General features: G+C 38.4%; 2 protein-coding genes across 19 annotated transcripts in view; one reads left to right on the forward strand and one right to left on the reverse strand.

The window, feature by feature from the left end:
- The window catches only part of LNX1 (ligand of numb-protein X 1), an 85,628-nt gene extending 78,423 nt beyond the window's left edge, over positions 1–7,205 (forward strand). For all 4 annotated transcript variants that reach the window (XM_032774231.2, XM_032774232.2, XM_032774233.2 and 1 more), the window contains 2 exons: positions 5,509–5,667; positions 6,477–7,205. In XM_032774231.2, coding sequence (XP_032630122.1) covers positions 5,509–5,667; positions 6,477–6,612 — 295 coding nt within the window. In that variant the 3' untranslated portion in view covers positions 6,613–7,205. The remainder of the gene's footprint in view (positions 1–5,508; positions 5,668–6,476) is intronic.
- A 970-nt stretch (positions 7,206–8,175) lies between these two features.
- The window catches only part of FIP1L1 (factor interacting with PAPOLA and CPSF1), a 93,151-nt gene continuing 84,667 nt past the window's right edge, over positions 8,176–16,659 (reverse strand). For all 15 annotated transcript variants that reach the window (XM_075066458.1, XM_075066460.1, XM_075066455.1 and 12 more), the window contains 2 exons: positions 10,924–11,061; positions 8,176–8,498 (listed from right to left, as the gene is read on the reverse strand). In XM_075066458.1, the coding sequence (XP_074922559.1) occupies positions 8,351–8,498; positions 10,924–11,061 (286 nt within the window). In that variant the 3' untranslated portion in view covers positions 8,176–8,350. The remainder of the gene's footprint in view (positions 8,499–10,923; positions 11,062–16,659) is intronic.

Raw genomic sequence — 16,659 nt, forward strand, 5'->3', positions numbered from 1 at the left:
ACAGATGAGGAAATAAACACTGAGGCTTAGGCAGTTGCTCAAGCTCCCATAGCAAGTCAGCAATAGAAGCCAAACCTGACTTGTCAGGCTCAGGGGCTCTAAGTACCAGAAATTACTGCCTTTCTACACTCTTTAAATATGTAAGCACTTGCTGAGTTCACAAGAAATGGGCAGAAATTTCATTTCCAATAATATTTTAGATAGTGTATAAATAACTACTGCCTCTGTTCACTCTGTAGTATGATACACTATCTGGTGGTTATAAAACTGTGCGCTTTTAACAATTGTCTGAGCTAGGTGCTAGGGACCACATGTGAGTGGCAGGTATGTTTGCTGGTAGTCAGATCTATTGAAGTAAAGACTAATCATAATCCTTATCTAGCATAGTTATTTCTTAACATTTGTTTTTTCTACTCAGCTGGCTGTTGAGGAATGCAGGTCATTTATTCTTGAAGGAAATATATACTCGTGAAGGTGATAAAAAACACTACACAGCAGCTAGAGCAAAGTTATGCTTTCCCAGTGGTACAGTAATTTTTCTACCCTTGTTAATTTTGCCCTCTGTCCTTCTCTTTAGCCTCACATTGCCCCCCAATGCTACTTTAAAAAATACATTATAGATCAACCTACTATAACTTCACAAACATGCTGTGAATAGTCATCTTTACTCAGCTGTGAAGTGAAGCAGAGAGATTGTCCAAGATGTATCACAGGATCAGTGGAAGAACTGGGTACGAAAAGTGAAATTCAACAAGCACTCTCCCATTTTAATTGTCTTGCTGTAAGCAGAACTTTCAAACATACCTCTAAACCCCAGTTAGTACACAAGTAAATGCCAGTCCAAACTTTCAGTATAATGTGTAAAACTAAGTTGTTCTGTAACTTTGATCCATTATAACAAGGGGAAAACAGATGAAATTTGATGTGATAGGGAAATCAGAATGACAACCCATGTCAGCAGACAAAACTGAAGTATGAACGTGAAACACTTTTAAAAAAAAACAACTTTCAATATTCATTGGTGTAGAGACAAAGATGAGGCAGCCAGGAGCAGGGTATTACACATTTTACTATTTGAATCCAAGACTTAAAGAGAACAGAGTTATATTTGTTTTAATCTCTTAATGCATCTGTGAAAGCTTCCTACCAGCTGTTGGACTAGTTTTCTGAGTACATAACATTAAGATGGGCAACTGTATTTGTAATGGTGTTATAAACAAGGGTCTGACAGCATTGGTAGCTTCTGACCTGCCCTGATACTTTTTGTCACTCACATGATCAGAGTGTTTGTATGCAGAGAAAACCCTCCTAAACTTAAAATTAGCAATCACTAGCTGCTGAAAAGTGGTAATCTGTAATAGTATGGTCCCAAGTAGACATTATCCCCTATAGTGCAGCAGCTCCAAAGGAACCATTGTAGTCCACAAATTAAAGTTTTTCCTTATATACCAAGAACCCTCAAGCTGCTCCACAGCAGTAAGTACAGATGATACAAGTACATCATTTCATTTTCTCTGTGGTGCTATTTAACTCAATTTTTATTACTACAAAACTTACAATGACCCCTTTTGTGTTCTCAAACTCTCCATTTGTAACCCCCTCTTTCCCAGCTATGCAGAGTAGGAGGTTTTTTTATTCCTTACCTGTTGAAATATCCAGGCAACTCCATTACTTATTTCTGTGCAGCTTTCAGGCCCTTAGGTATATCTCCAATTAATCTAATCTAGCTGTCTCCTAGAACTGGAGGGGACCAGCCCCCTGCCTTCACTAGCAGGACCAAGTACTGATCTTGCCCCAGATCCCTAAGTGGCCCCCTTAAGGGCTGAACTCACAACCCTGGGTTTAGCAGGCTAATGCTCAAACCACTGAGCTAGTCTTCCCCTGTTGGGGAGTTGTTGTTTCAATGTATTACAGCAATGCACAGCATCTACCTACTAACTTATTGCTTTAGTAAAGCAATGAAAAAATGTAAGATTTGTGTGAATACAAATTCACCTACTGGTGTATTTAGGTGCTTAACTTTTGGCCCCCAAGTTTGAACATTTTTAGGCTGAACTCCTTGTATTTCTGGCTAGCCAACCAAGAAATTGAAGTGGAAATTAAGAAGTTAGTTCAAGAAATAAAAATACAAATGTCTATTTTTCTTTAACTCTGGGCAATTTCTGTTACTTCACTGCCAAGCTATTGCAACAGTAAGTCAAAGTTTTCTTCGCCAGTCTGGCCTGTAGATGTCACATTTTCCACCCTTCACAGCTATCAAAGACCAGATGTGCCCCTTTAGCCATCAATACCCAAAGCTAGGCATTTAACAGCAAGTGTTTCGGGGCCAGTGAACAACCAGAGCAGTTGAGGGCATTCATCTTTTCTGAGCTAGACACACCACTATCTGGCTAGTCTAGAGAGGCTGCAAAATAGCACTAGTTTCCTAGTAGAGCTCAAGGTGCTGTTCATTCTGACAGTGTCATCTTCAAGGTTCATGATTATTATGGGACTCTAGTACTCATGTTGTGCCAACTCTAGGATTTTCTCAGATGTTCTCTGGTCCCTGAAAAGCACTTGATGTCTGCTGCTTGTAGTATCAGAGGGGTAGCCGTGTTAGTCTGGATCTGTAAAAGCAGCAGAGAATCCTTTGGCACCTTATAGACTAACAGACGTTAGACCTGCGTCTGACGAAGTGGGTATTCACCCACGAAAGCTCACGCTCCAAAATGTCTGTTAGTCTATAAGGTGCCAAAGGATTCTCTGCTGCTGCTTGTAGTAACACTCATGATATTCTATGCACTTTCAGGCAGGGACAGTCCCTGGCTCACGAAGCTCATTGTTTTAAGAATATCTGATCTTCAGTCAAAGTGTTGACATAAAGGGACATGTGAATCATGCATTACCCCAGTCAGTCGATCATCTCCTGTAGGCTGTGGTAAGACATCTACCCCCTCTCCCCAGTGAGGGAGCCTGGCCATCAGGGTATGCCCAAGGACTCAACAAGGTGTTGAACATAATTGTAGTTGCTAGTAAGATATAGGGGAACCTATGAATAATCACAGAGTACACTATATGCCTAGTAGAGTGTTCTTGGTTTTGGGTTTTGTTGCTTTTTTGGGGGGGGGGGGGGTGACAAGCAGGTTATTTGTCCCTATTTAGTAAGGAACATTCAGAATATAGCACCTCTTGGAACTGGCTTCTGCTCCCAAATGATTGATTCTACAATAGTGACAGGCCACTACACTTTTATCTGAACCTGGGAGAAATACTGTTGGCTAATAAGCCCTTGTTTGCATTCATTAGAGTCAAATATTGCCTTACTTTCCTCCAAAATTAACTTGATTTTTAAGACTATTTTAGATGATGGAGTTGTTTCTGTTGCTCTACTTTTTAGAACAGGGATATTTCAAAAGTATTTGTTTCTTGCAAATCTAACTCCTATAGAGAGTGATGCTGGGTGGTGTGAACATTAGAAGACTGAATGCTTACACAAGGCAGTTCAGCTAATAACAAAGTTATTCACAGCCACAGAGGAAAGGTTACAGAGTAAAGACAGCATTCCAGAGCCAGCCTTTTCTCTCAAGTCTAGGTTGTTAAGAGTAATGGACAACAGAAAGTCAAATCACTTTGCCATCTGGAACTTGAATTTGTTATTAATAGGACTCCAACAGTCACAATTAACCATCAATTAGACAGCTTTGCACAAACACAGTTGGTTCAGATTAAATGCACACTAGATCAATCACATTGACAGCATGTCATAGCTCTGTTACCTAAATACAACAGTTAGATTACAAGTATAAGGTAAATTCTACAGTCTAATGGTGGTAATTTAACTGAAAGACCTACAGAAGGTACTCACACACCTTCTTTCCCTGTAATTATACTTGGCCTAGCTGGTTACGGACACAAAAACAAACTCCCTTTTTTAAAAAAATGGACAGAAGTATTTACTGTAACATTGCCCTTATTCAAGAAGTCAAACTTCCTCCTTAAGGCAATAAGTAATGTCCGGATACAGCAAGGCTGTTACCCATTCTGCATATTAGGCTGAATTAATATTAATGATGACTAAATCTGGCAACACTTGGTCCTGACCTTGTTACCAAATCCTGTGAGCTTAGGGTGGTTGGTTTTTTTTCTCTCCATTTTCTTTAAAGTGATTCTGCATGCTCAAAACCCCACAGATGGGAAAGTAACAGAGCCTGCTTTTTCCATTAGCAGCCAGTGATCTGTTGTGCAAACACTATACCTAACATCCTGGCAGCAGGTGAATATTTGTAGATCCTAGGGGACTAATCTAGTAATACTGTAAAATCCTGCTGTGAAACTTAGCAAACGTATTATTTTACAAAAAAAATATGACCAACTTTTAAAAAAAGATATACTTTATCTTTAAAGGTACAATTTTGACTTTTTCAGCAGAAGGGTCAGCTCTCCGTAAGAATTTTAAAATGTCTTTCAATACAGAGTAAATTCAGCTATAATGGATTGGCTTAGAATATGTGCAGAAAGTTAACTCATCTGTTATAACACCAAATGTATTTCAGCTTCTTCTGCCAGCCTTATGCTAGATGGTAAAGGCTTATCAGTATACCGGGCAAAATTTTGTATTTACTATAATGAAGATGGGAATAGTCTTTTCTAGTTTTCATCAAATGTCTGATTGGTACACTGACATTTTTTGGAAGATTAGTTTTATAATAAACACTAAAATTACTAACAAACAGGCATTTAGACTAATGCAAGATTGATTACCACATACCACAAAATACAAGCTTAATTAACCTAACACTTCTCCCCCTTTTTTCCTTCCAGCCAGCATCAGTTATGTAGAGTTGGGCAATACATTATGTTATCAGGTAACATAACCAATGGATTATAACAAAGCCAAAGCAAAAGACAGAGAGAGGGTTTTTAAATCATTCGTTCATTCATTCTTATTAAAAAAACCCCAATGAATTAATCTTGTACCTGTAACAAGCCAGCTTCTCAATAACAGCATAATTACTCCAGAACACTTCACCACTAGGGGGTTATGAAAGTATAATACTCTTCTCTGCACAATTCTCACTCTTTGCTAGGTAACAGAAAAGCTATAATCCCTTCTCTGAGGTGATATTTTTCCTTGTGTGATAGCTTTGATTTTAGTGGTTTAAGTTTTTTTTTTAATGGATATCTGAATTACTTAGCCTTGTATTACACCAGAATTCATATCCATCCTTATCCTGAGAGTTTTAGGTTTTTTTTTTTTTTTAAAGGGTGTCTTAAAAGCATGACACTTATTACTGATGGAATAGCTGATCAGAGGCAGGTAACAAGGCACTTGATATCTGCAGACAGCATCAGTGTTGTTTTTAAGTTATGATTTAAATGAAGTCCAATCTCAGTAGAAATATTTTCTTCAATGGAACTTTGGTGCTTTTTAGCAGGCCCCAAACATGCTACCAGTACCTAGAAAGGCAGATGCATCAACAAATAAACTTAACTTAATCCTGAGACATTAATTAGACTGATTTGTTTCAGGTATTTGTACAGCTGCAAAGAAATTGCATTACGAAGAAATACAGCAGGAAGTCTTGGCTTCAGCCTCGTAGGCGGTTATGAAGAACACAGTGGGAACAAACCATTCTTTATCAAATCCATCGTTGGAGGCACACCAGCATACAATGATGGAAGAATTAGGTAAACTAATGAAACTAATATTTCATCCAAGGAACTCAAAAGGACTTAACTCTATGAATATTATAAAGTCTTAAAATAAGGAGACTGTGGTCCAGGAGAGACCAAGTGACTTGCTGAAGGTAAAAAGAGGGCTCAAATTCATACCAGTCCAATGAAAACTTCCACTGAAACCAGTTGAGTATAAAATTGGGCCCTTTTTGACAGAGCTGGGTATAGAACCGAAAATAGAATCCTATGCTTTAACAACTTGCTTTCCTGGCAAAATACCATCAAGTGTATAACTAACTATCAACATCTACATACACTACTTCACAGATGTCTTTTATTATATGTTATTTACACAGTAACAGTTCTCAATTATACATACACTTCTACATTGACAACTAAAAATATAATTTAAATCCAATACTAGGTGTGAGAGATAAAATATAGGTGACATGTAAATTCTTAGTGTTTTACTGTCCAATAACCAGTTAATTTTACCTGGCACACAGAGATCTGAAAGAAGAGCTCTTCTTTCAGATTTTCCTCCATATATATCTGATTTGTAAAGGAATGCCAGGGAAGAATAAATACATGATAGAGTAAGAACACAAGGATTTTTTCAACAGCTTACCTTCAGAAGCCTCAACTTTTTCACCCCACTCTTTTGCCTGCTTAGTAGTTGCCATCCTTCTGGCAAAGTGGTGACACAATGTTATAGAGCCAGCCAAAGCAGCTCAATTGGCAAGAAAGTTGTTTGAGATCTCGATCTCTTCTTAGTTTTAAGTGTTTTAACTAAAATCCTATCTACATTTTTAATTTTCCAGATGCGGTGATATCCTCCTCGCTGTCAATGGCAGGAATACATCAGGAATGATGCATGCCTGTTTGGCAAGGATGCTCAAAGAACTGAAAGGAAAAATTACTCTCATTCTTATGTCCTGGCCTGGCACTTTTTTATAAAACAAGTATTCATGGAAAAATGACAAATCATTTGACACAGAAAACAAGCTATTTACTATGGACATCAGTTTTCCTACAGTTTTTTGGTCAACTATATATTTGTATATAATAATAAAAAATAAGTTTGTGAAATGTAACTTTGCATGTCAAGATGATCTTAAGAAAACATGGCACCTGTCAGAGTAACGTGCACTTTAGAAAAAAGCAAAGCCGCTGAAATTCTAGATCAGGGCACAATTCTCATGTGGTTAAGTTTGTATCTTCATATTTGATTTATTATAATAAAGTCCATTAAAAAGCAGCAGCAGCAGCAATTCTGTTCACTACCATTTTCAAGTTATAAAAAAGTTATGGATATGTAACTTGGAAAAATATTTGACAAGCTCTTGAAATGATAAACTTGAAATGTTTTTGTAATGCTTAAATCAGTTGACTGTTTGTACCCAACATGTGAAAAGCACTTTGCTCAAATAATGTTCCTTTTCATGGTCAGTATGACGCTGATATTTTCAAAACTTTCAAATATTTTGTCTGTTAGGATGTAATACTGTGAATGATTTTATTTCTTATTAAAAATAAATGTAACTATTGTACAGACATGTTCTTTTCTTCAAGAAAACCAGAAAGAACTATTCTTCCTCCCAAGCTGCAGATAACCCAGCAAGATTAGGACTTCATCCTTAAACACTATTTTATCCATGAATTTTTAAAAATAAGTATTGCAAGATTTACTACTAATTATCCACTTGGATAGTGGCAGTGTAAGTTTTGCTAGACTCAAACATTTTCTGGAAGGAATATATCCAAAAGTGAGATGGTAGCTTATTTTCTTTGCTTAAACAATTACACATGCCTCTATGGAAATTATCAATATTCTGAAATCAGGTGCTCGTTCCCATTAACTTTAAAGAGGGAAAGGAGCAAGCCATTAATTTTTATTGTGATGTGGACAGGTGTCTCTTGAAAATATGCTAAGACCAACTTCATTTTACATAGGTCAGAGCAGCAGAACTGATAACCAGTTAATAGAAACCAAAAGTAGTTATCTAACCTCCAATTCTATGAGCTACTTAAATCATCCTCCTGCACTCACTCATACATTTGAAAGTTGTGTTAGACCTTTAACGCTTTATATGTAATATAAATAATAGTCACACTCTCCAATCACATGAAAAATAACGTGCATATTTTATGTTTTTGCCATACCTTCCAGCAAAAGTTTCTCAAATGCCTCTCGCTCTTCTCCTATGGCACACAAAAGGATGACGTGTTTATATAATGAACTCAAAGGGCAAAGATAAACTTCAGAGATCCATTAGCACTGTTACAGATGTACTGGTAGGTATTAGTATGTGGTAACATGCATGCAAACCAACCTCAACTCAGGAGAAGAATAAACTTCTACAGCTCCTAGTGGCTTAAGCAACAAGAGACTGAGTTCAGTATTTTGGGGGTAGGTTTCCTGTACAGTACTGCAACAGCACCACCCTCTAGACCTCAGAAGCCACTGCTGCACTTTTTCTTATTGTATCTTAAAAATAAGACAAAGTCAATCCATGAATCTTAACTTAACATGAAAAATTCACTCTTTTATTTTCAAAAAACAAATTAACCTTATATTTTGTACTAACAGAACAAGATTAAGAGCAAATTTCTTTTAATACCCAGAAAAATAACAAGATTTATAGTAATCTATTTCTGGCACTAATATATGCAAGTAAGCAAATATCACACATGCCTATTCCACTGGAGCAGCTTCAGTGTTTTCCTGTTCAGGGGCAGGTTCACCACTAGCTTCTTTTCCTTCTTTGCTTCTTTTGGATTTTTTGTGTTTGTGCCTCCTGTGGCTGTCCCCTTCTTCACTGTCATGACGCCGCCTGCTGTTACTAAGACAGAGAGGAAAATGCTCAGACAGATGCATACTCTGCTATTAAACAGGCCCTCAAACATAATGTATGAGAAATCTGCCTCTTGCTTCCTTATAAGAAAACTGACACTTGCAATTTTAATGTCATGTGCACTATTGGAAAATGTTGACAAAGACGACTAGGAAGTAATCATCAGAACATAAATGTGCATCACAATCAAGCTTCATTTTTAATAAATGGTTTATGTTCATCCACACTTCTTTTTTTTTAAAACCAGGAATGACAAATCAGAGTCATAGACTTTAAGGACAAAAGGGACCATTATGATCATCTAGTCTGACCTCCTGCACAACATAGGCCACAGAATCTCACCCACCCACTCCTGTAATAACCCCCTAACCTACGTCTGAGCTACTGAAGTCCTCAAATCGTGGTTTAAAGACTTCAAGGTGCAGAGAATCCTCCAGCATGTGACCCGTGCTTCATACTGCAGAGGAAGGCAAAACACACCCAGGGCCTCTGCCAATCTTCCCTGGAGTAAAATTCCTTCCTGACCCCAAATATGGCGATCAGTTAAACCCTGAGCATGTGGGCAAGACTCACCAGCCAGACACCCAGGAAACAATTCTCTGTAGTAACTCAGATCCCACCCCACCTAACATCCTATCACAGGCCACTGGCCATATTTACCACTAATAGTCAAAGATCAATTAATTGCCAAAATTAGGCTATCTCCTCCATAAACCTGAAGCCAGATATGTCTTTTGCCCCCACTGCTCCCCTTGGAAGGCTGTTTCAGAACTTCACTCCTCTGATGGTTAGAAACCTTTGTCTAATTTCAAGTCTAAACTTCCTGATGGCCAGTTTATGTCCACATTGGTACTGAGCTTAAATAATTCCTCTCCCTCCCCGATATTTATCCCTCTGATATATTTATAAGGGGCAATCATAGCTCCCCTCAGCCTTCTTTTGTTTAGGCTAAACAAGTCAAGCTCTTTGAGTGTCCTTTCATAAGATAGGTTTTCCATTCCTTGGATCATCTTAGTTGCCCTTCTCTGTACCCGTTCCATTTTGAATTCATCCTTCTAAACATGAGACACCAGAACTGCACACAGTGTTCCAGATGAGGTCTCACCAGTGCCTTGTATAATGGTACTAACACCTCCTTATTTCTACTGGAAATACCTCGCCTGAAGCATTTACTTTTTTCATGGCTATATCACATTGACGGCTTGTAGTCATCCTGTGATCAACCAATACTCTGAGGTCCTCCTCCTCCTCTGTTACTTCCAACTGATGCGGCCCCAGCTTATAACAAAAATTCTTGTTATTAATCCCTAAATGCATGACCTTGCACTTTTCACTATTAAATTTCATCCTATTACTATTACTCCAGTTTACAAGGTCATCCAGATCTTCCTGTCTGATATCCTGCTCATTCTCCGTTTTGGCAATCCCTCTCAGCTCTGTGTCATCTGGAAACTTTATTAGCACACCCCCACTTTTTGTGCCAAGGTCAGTAATAAAAAGATTAAATAAGATTGGTCCCAAAACCGATATCTGAGGAACTCCACTAGTAACCTCCCTCCAGCCTGACAGTTCATCTTTCAGAATGACCTGTTGTAGCTCTCCCCTTTAAAAAGTTCCTTATCCAGCTTTCAATTTTCATATTAATCCCCATCTTTTCCAATTTAACTAATAATGCCCCATTCCTGATTTAAAAAAAAAAGTGTGAATGTATATAAACCATGTGGAACCGTATCAAATGCCTTACTGAAATCAAGGTAAATTAGATCCATTGTGTTTCCTTTGTCTAAAAAATCTGTTACCTTCTCAAAAAAGGAGATCAGGTTGGTTTGGCATAATCTACCTTTTGTAAAACCATGTTGTATTTTGTCCCAGTTACCACTGACCTCAATGTCCTTAACTACTTTCTCCTTCAAAATTTTTTCCAAGACCTTATATACTACAGATATCAAACTAACAGGCCTGTAGTTACCCGGATCACTTCCCCCCCCCCTTCTTAAAAACAGAAACTATGTTAGCAACTCTCCAGTCATACAGTACAACCCGAGTTTACAGATTCATTAAAAAATCCTCTCCCCTCTCTCTCATATTCTAACTACAAGGCTTTTTTCTTACAGCTTAAGAAAGTCCCTACTATGATTCTTTTAATGTTTTTGTTACCACCCCCACCCCACTCATTCTCCTTATATGAAGTATACCAGTAAGGTCCAGACAAAGGATTTTACACACTGAGCCAGCTGAAGCTGGTAGAGACATTACACAGTAACCCTGGACCAACATCTCTTGTCAGCTACACATCTTTTCCATGGCAGATTTGCTGCAGGCAGCACATCGGAATCTTTGCAACCTTTTCATGATACTCCAACTGTCATTTTTCTACAGATCAAGCCTTTTCATATACAATTAAAGCTCAAACCTTCGAGATGATTTGTGTCTAGTCTCTTCTTTTTCTCTATGTCTCCTTTCTCTGTGTCGTTCCTCTTTCTCTCTGCTTGTTCTGTGACGCTCATAGCCCCTTTCTGCATATTCTCTGTACCTATATCGTTCTTCATCACTGATGAGAAGAAGAAAAAAAATCTTTCACATGCCAGTGAAATGTTAAAGCAGCCTCTGAGGGAAAAAAAATCACACATTCTAACATTTACACAACAAATGGCAAACCAGACTTAACGTATTAATCAGGATTCATAAATACCATCTACAACATATGTTAAAAAGACACTGAAGTTGTTTAACCTAAGGGGTAGATTATAAGGACTCCTGTAACTTTCGATTTGAAGTCTTGATATTTTGACACAAGGGTGTACTGGGCTGGGGGAAAAGGAGAAATTAGCAGCATCTCATTAAATATATGTACAGTTTATTATGCAACAACAAACTTTGTATGAAAATCATCGGTAGTGAAAATTTATTATACTTAATCCTCGTCTGGATGGTATATTATACAGTTCTGAGCTCACATTTATAAATGAAGTTTTTGAAAAAACATACTGGCTATTTCTTATCAGCACCTCTGAGGTGTTATAAAGCATTTGAGCATGTTCAGTGAAATCTTCAGTAAGTCTTCATGATGACATGCAGTAACAGCCATGAAGGAAGAAACTAGATATATAGGAGGCCTCAATGCACTGTTAGAGAGACACTATAAACTATAGAAGATCCTGTAAAATATCGTTGCTTTGGTAAGGCTTCATAACATCTTAGTTAAAGCAGGTACTGCATCATGTTCCTGTCCTACTAAAACACACACACAAAGTCAATGAAGTGTTCCATGAAATAAGTAGTTGGTAGTGATACATATTTGAGTTTAGCCCAACAGAAAACACAGTAGATTTTAACGAACATTATCTTCTTATGCACCTGCTGCCAATAATCCAATCTGCCTTCTTCTTGCTTTGAGATCTGTTTATGAAAAAGCTCTATATAAGAGCTGGGTATTATTTATTACTTGGTTAAAAAACAGATACAGTGTCATAGGTGCAATTTAACACCTGTGTTGTTCAATGAAGATAAATTGACTGAACAGCAACATGTCATATGAATTCTTAAGTTTCTATAGCTCAGAAAATAAAGGGGAGATCTTCGAAAATTAAGATCCTGAAAGAAAACTACAGACTGATGTGATCAAACTTTTTGAGTCAGAAACTAGCTTAAAGGAATTAGAACTTAGAAGAAATTAAGTTAAAGTAAAAACTGAAGATCTACATCTTCAGTCTAAGTCAACATTTATTAGCAAAATATTACTCTTTTCCTTCATGGTACTGGGGACCCTACGTGCAGAAGAATCTATGTGGTTCCACTAATGAGAAAGGATTTGCGGAGGCTGTGCAGGGAATGTGCCTTCTACACATATTAGAACCTAGCTCCACAGAGATTCCCCACATCTCAATGAAGTGAGAATTTGGAGGAGAGAAAACTGATTTGCCACAATATGGCTCCAGTGGAATTCTCCCTAACAGGACCACTGCATCTCTGACTACTCCAGGCCTGGGCATGGACTTGTGGTGGGGGAGGAGAAGAGAAGGAAATTAACACCTGAATGAGTACTGCCAAGTCTCACTACGGGTCTCTATATATTGCTTTACATAATTCTACTGCTGTGGAGCAGTAAAATTAGGGACTGTTATTGGCAGTTAAATCTTGGGTAAAAATTTGAAGTATTTCCTTGGAAGTTACAGAATACTAATTCCCAAAATATTACACAGCACTTTAACAAATGGACAAATGATAAAGGAAGCTAAGGAATGTCATCTGTTTCTCCACAATATGTTAAAATATTTCCTCTGTCAAAATATGGGACAACAATAGTTACCATTGGTTAACTAACAGTAATGATTCATTGCTAAGTAATACAATTGGGCTGACTAACAATGCTCTTCTAAATGTTTTCCATTATAAACACTTACAACCAAAGATGAAGGAGAATACAAATTGATATAAAGCATGATCTTATGTTGTGGGAGACACTACTTTAAATCTAAAAGAAATATAAATTTATTCAAAAGCATATGCACATTCACACTATGGCTCAAAGTAAAACCTACAATTACAACATACCTATACAAAAAAACAAGAAATAGATAGGGAACTGATTAAGGCTTAAATCAGACAGTTCCATGACCAGTTTGAGGAGTATGGGGTAATACTTAATAAGCTACACGAAACACACATGTGCTTATTGTTTTGAATCCACAACACTCTCTCACTCTTCTTAGGTGCCCAACACCAGAATAAGGTGAAGTAGTTTTGCTAGAAAAAGAAACTTTGCTGAATCCCAATTGTAGTACACAACAGAATCCCAACAGTGTAACAGATTAGAAATTTATGAGTTTACCGCTGAATTTCCCTTCTACTGTAAGATGCTGTGAAGGGAAAAGATCCATAACCAAACTTCCATTCCACTACATATTTCCTCACATCACAGCCATTCCACTGAGGGGAAAAAAATGTTGACCAATCAAACTCTCCCACATCAAACTTCTTATGAATTTAAGCAGAAAATTCTGCAAATATCAACTCAGTTTCCAAAACATGTCATACTGAGAGAGGGCAGCCCAGGTTAACAACACTAAACAAGAGACAGAGCTGACTAAACTCAAAGAGGACATTAGGCCCTTGTGGAGTAGAGCTGCAGTGGGGCACACATCCACATGGTACAGCACTTCAGACATTTCCCACCTATGCAGTGTATACAGCATTAGAAACACTAATTATTTAACATTATTAACTGATTAGCAATTATTTCTTAAGCATTAAGAAAGACTTGGTGGATAGTTCACATTACTTTTCTAGTTCAGGATTCCAATCCTGATTTGGCCTAAAGTGGAAGTGTGTCCTAATCCTGAATAAATTTAGCCCATGTCACAAAAACTAAACAGGACAAGTCAGTCTAGTTATGAGAGGCTCAGGTCTGGAATAAAAAGGTTGTTTCAGGTCAGAACTGAGAAGCACTGATAGAGCTTACATAACATCTGTCTAGCTCTAGATACTGCTTCAGTCTTTCACTTAAATGATCAATTTTAAAATATATAGCCCTTCTATCAAAAAGAGTAAAATGTTTTAAATGTCTTATAACTAAAAAAAAATTGAAATTGATAACATACTGTAGGTTGAGAAAAAGGAAGTTTAGGTGAGCACTCATATGCATAGGTGGGGTTTCATGAATATACTTGTTGAATATAAATTATACTTCTATGTGCTTCAAATATTATAAACTGAAATTTCACCCTATGTCTAAAATCATAAAAATGTCACATTGGCATTAAAATGGGCAAGCCAGGTCTGACGAGAGAGAAACTGAGCACCAAATTTTAAATAATTGGACAATTCCCTGAATGAAGACACTCTTGAAATAAGAATGTTCAGCACAGTTTGAAGAGCTTAATATTTTTGGTACTTTGTAGCAAAAAACCAAGCCAGGGAGGAAAAAAATAATAATTTAGTGGATTTCCCCCTACCTGAGATCTAGTTCCCAAGATCAAAAAATTGCTGATTAATGTCTAATGTAAAAAGTTAACTTTGGAATATGGAATGTTACCTCTGATAAGTTCAAAATAGGTAGTCAAAAGCCTGCTACGTTTTCAAGTTTAAAAATTGAAGACCAAAACCTTTCATTATACCTTTTTCATATTCTATATTTGCCAGAGACCTATAGAAAATTTTTAAAATATTCTATAGAGGTTTCAAAGTTGACACTATTTTTTATCCCTCTTATTTAAACAGTTTGAGATCTTACCACCAAATGACAACGGATTCAGCAAGAACTGTGAAAAATTCTAAACGTGACCAAAACCAGCTTTTCTACATGTAAAAGAAAAATCACAAATTGAATGGTCCAGTATGTTGGGACATTCCAGGCTAGGGATAAGACCCCATGTGCCCCACTGGCAAGCTAGAAATTCCTCTGTCACTTTACACCTGGTTTCCATCTGTAGTCATTAGGCACTTCCTATGTGCTTGTAGGACCACATCCCTGAGGGACAGGATGAGAGGGTTAGCTACTTTGTGCAGTAACTGAGGTTTTTCGAGATGTGACCCTATGGGTGCTCCACTCAGGGGCAGCTCTAGGTATTTTGCCGCCCCAAGCACGGCAGGCAGGCTGCCTTCGGAGGCTTGCCTGTGGCAGGTCCCCAGTCCCGCGAATTCAGCGGCACGCCTGCGGGAGGTCCGCCGAAACCATAGGACAAGCGGACCCTCTGCAGGCATGCCGCCGAAGGCAATCTGCCTGCTGCCCTTGCGGTGACGGCAGAGCGCCCCCCGTGGCTTGCTGCTCCAGGCATGCGCTTGGCGTACTGGTGCTTGGAGCCGCCCCTGGTTCCACTTTAGGTGTGGTGGCAATCCCTAGACCCCGTGCCTGGAATTGGATATCTTTGGTCCATTGGTCCGCATATGCGTCCATTGGTCCGCATATGCGCTCCTCCCTGTCACGTGCTGTGAGCAGCGTCTATATAGCATGATGCAACCCAACCACCCTGTTTCTTCGCCACTGCCGAGTCCATGTAATGGAGCACTCACAGGGACAAACACCTTGAAGAAACTCAGTTACTGTACAAGGCGAGTAACTCTCTCTCCTTTTTGAGTGGTGTCCCCATGGATGCTTCACTTTAGCAGTATTAGAAGGTTGAGGCTTCAGAGTAGTATTGAAGAGTGAAGATAGGACAATGTGTCCTAGTAACGTATCGGATGTTGAATCATGCATGATCACATAACGTTGTGTGAATATGTCCGAGGAAGCACAAGTAGCAGTCCCACAAATGTCCATTATTCAGGGCATGTTATTCAGGAAGGCTATTGAGATGGACAGCGATTAGGAAGAATATGTTTGAGTTCCCGCTGAGGTTTGTAGATTATCTTGTTCATAGCAATGGTGAATGCACAGAGACATCCATTTTGAAAATCTTTGCTTTGATATTGCAGATCCTTTTGATATTTCAGCTGTAGAAAGGAATAAGTGCAGTGATTGTCTGAACGATTTAGGTCATTTGAGGTAGAAGGGTATGGCTCACTTAGTTCCAGTGTGTGTAGCATTGCCTCATGTTTGTTTTTATATAGCTTGGGGAAGAATGATGGAAGGTGGAGCGACTGGTTCAAGTGAAAGGACTTTGGGTAAAAATTTCAGGTTGGGTCGTAATGTGACCGTATTCTTGTAGATGATTGTATACGAGGTGCGCACCATGAGGGCACCTGTTTTACCCACTCATTGAGCAGATGAGAAAGGCATTTGCATAGGCAGGTGGATATAGGAACAAGAGGCCATGAGTTCAAATGAGAAGTTGGTGAAGTAGCGTAGGACTAAGATAAGGTCCAAGACGAGGCTGAATCTTGAACCTCAGAATATTTTGGAGGCCCTTAGAAATCATTTTGTCATAGGATGGGTAAAAACGCAGTGGTCTTCTACCATGTAGTGGAAGGTGGTGATGGCAGCCACATGTATGCAAATAGAGTTCAAAGAGAGTCCAGATTTCTTCAGTTTGAGAATGTAGTCCAGAATGAGTGGCAGAGGAGCATGAAGCGCTGGAGTATGCTTAGTGTCAACTAGGACTGGAGTATCAGAGGGGTAGCTGTATTAGTCTGGATCTGTAAAAGAAGCAAAGAGTCTTGTGGCATCTTATAGACTAACAGACGTTTTGGAGCATGGGCTTTCGTGGGTAAA

This window comes from Chelonoidis abingdonii, chromosome 5 (genome assembly GCF_003597395.2).
Source record: "Chelonoidis abingdonii isolate Lonesome George chromosome 5, CheloAbing_2.0, whole genome shotgun sequence".
NCBI classification, from domain to species: Eukaryota; Metazoa; Chordata; order Testudines; family Testudinidae; genus Chelonoidis; species Chelonoidis abingdonii.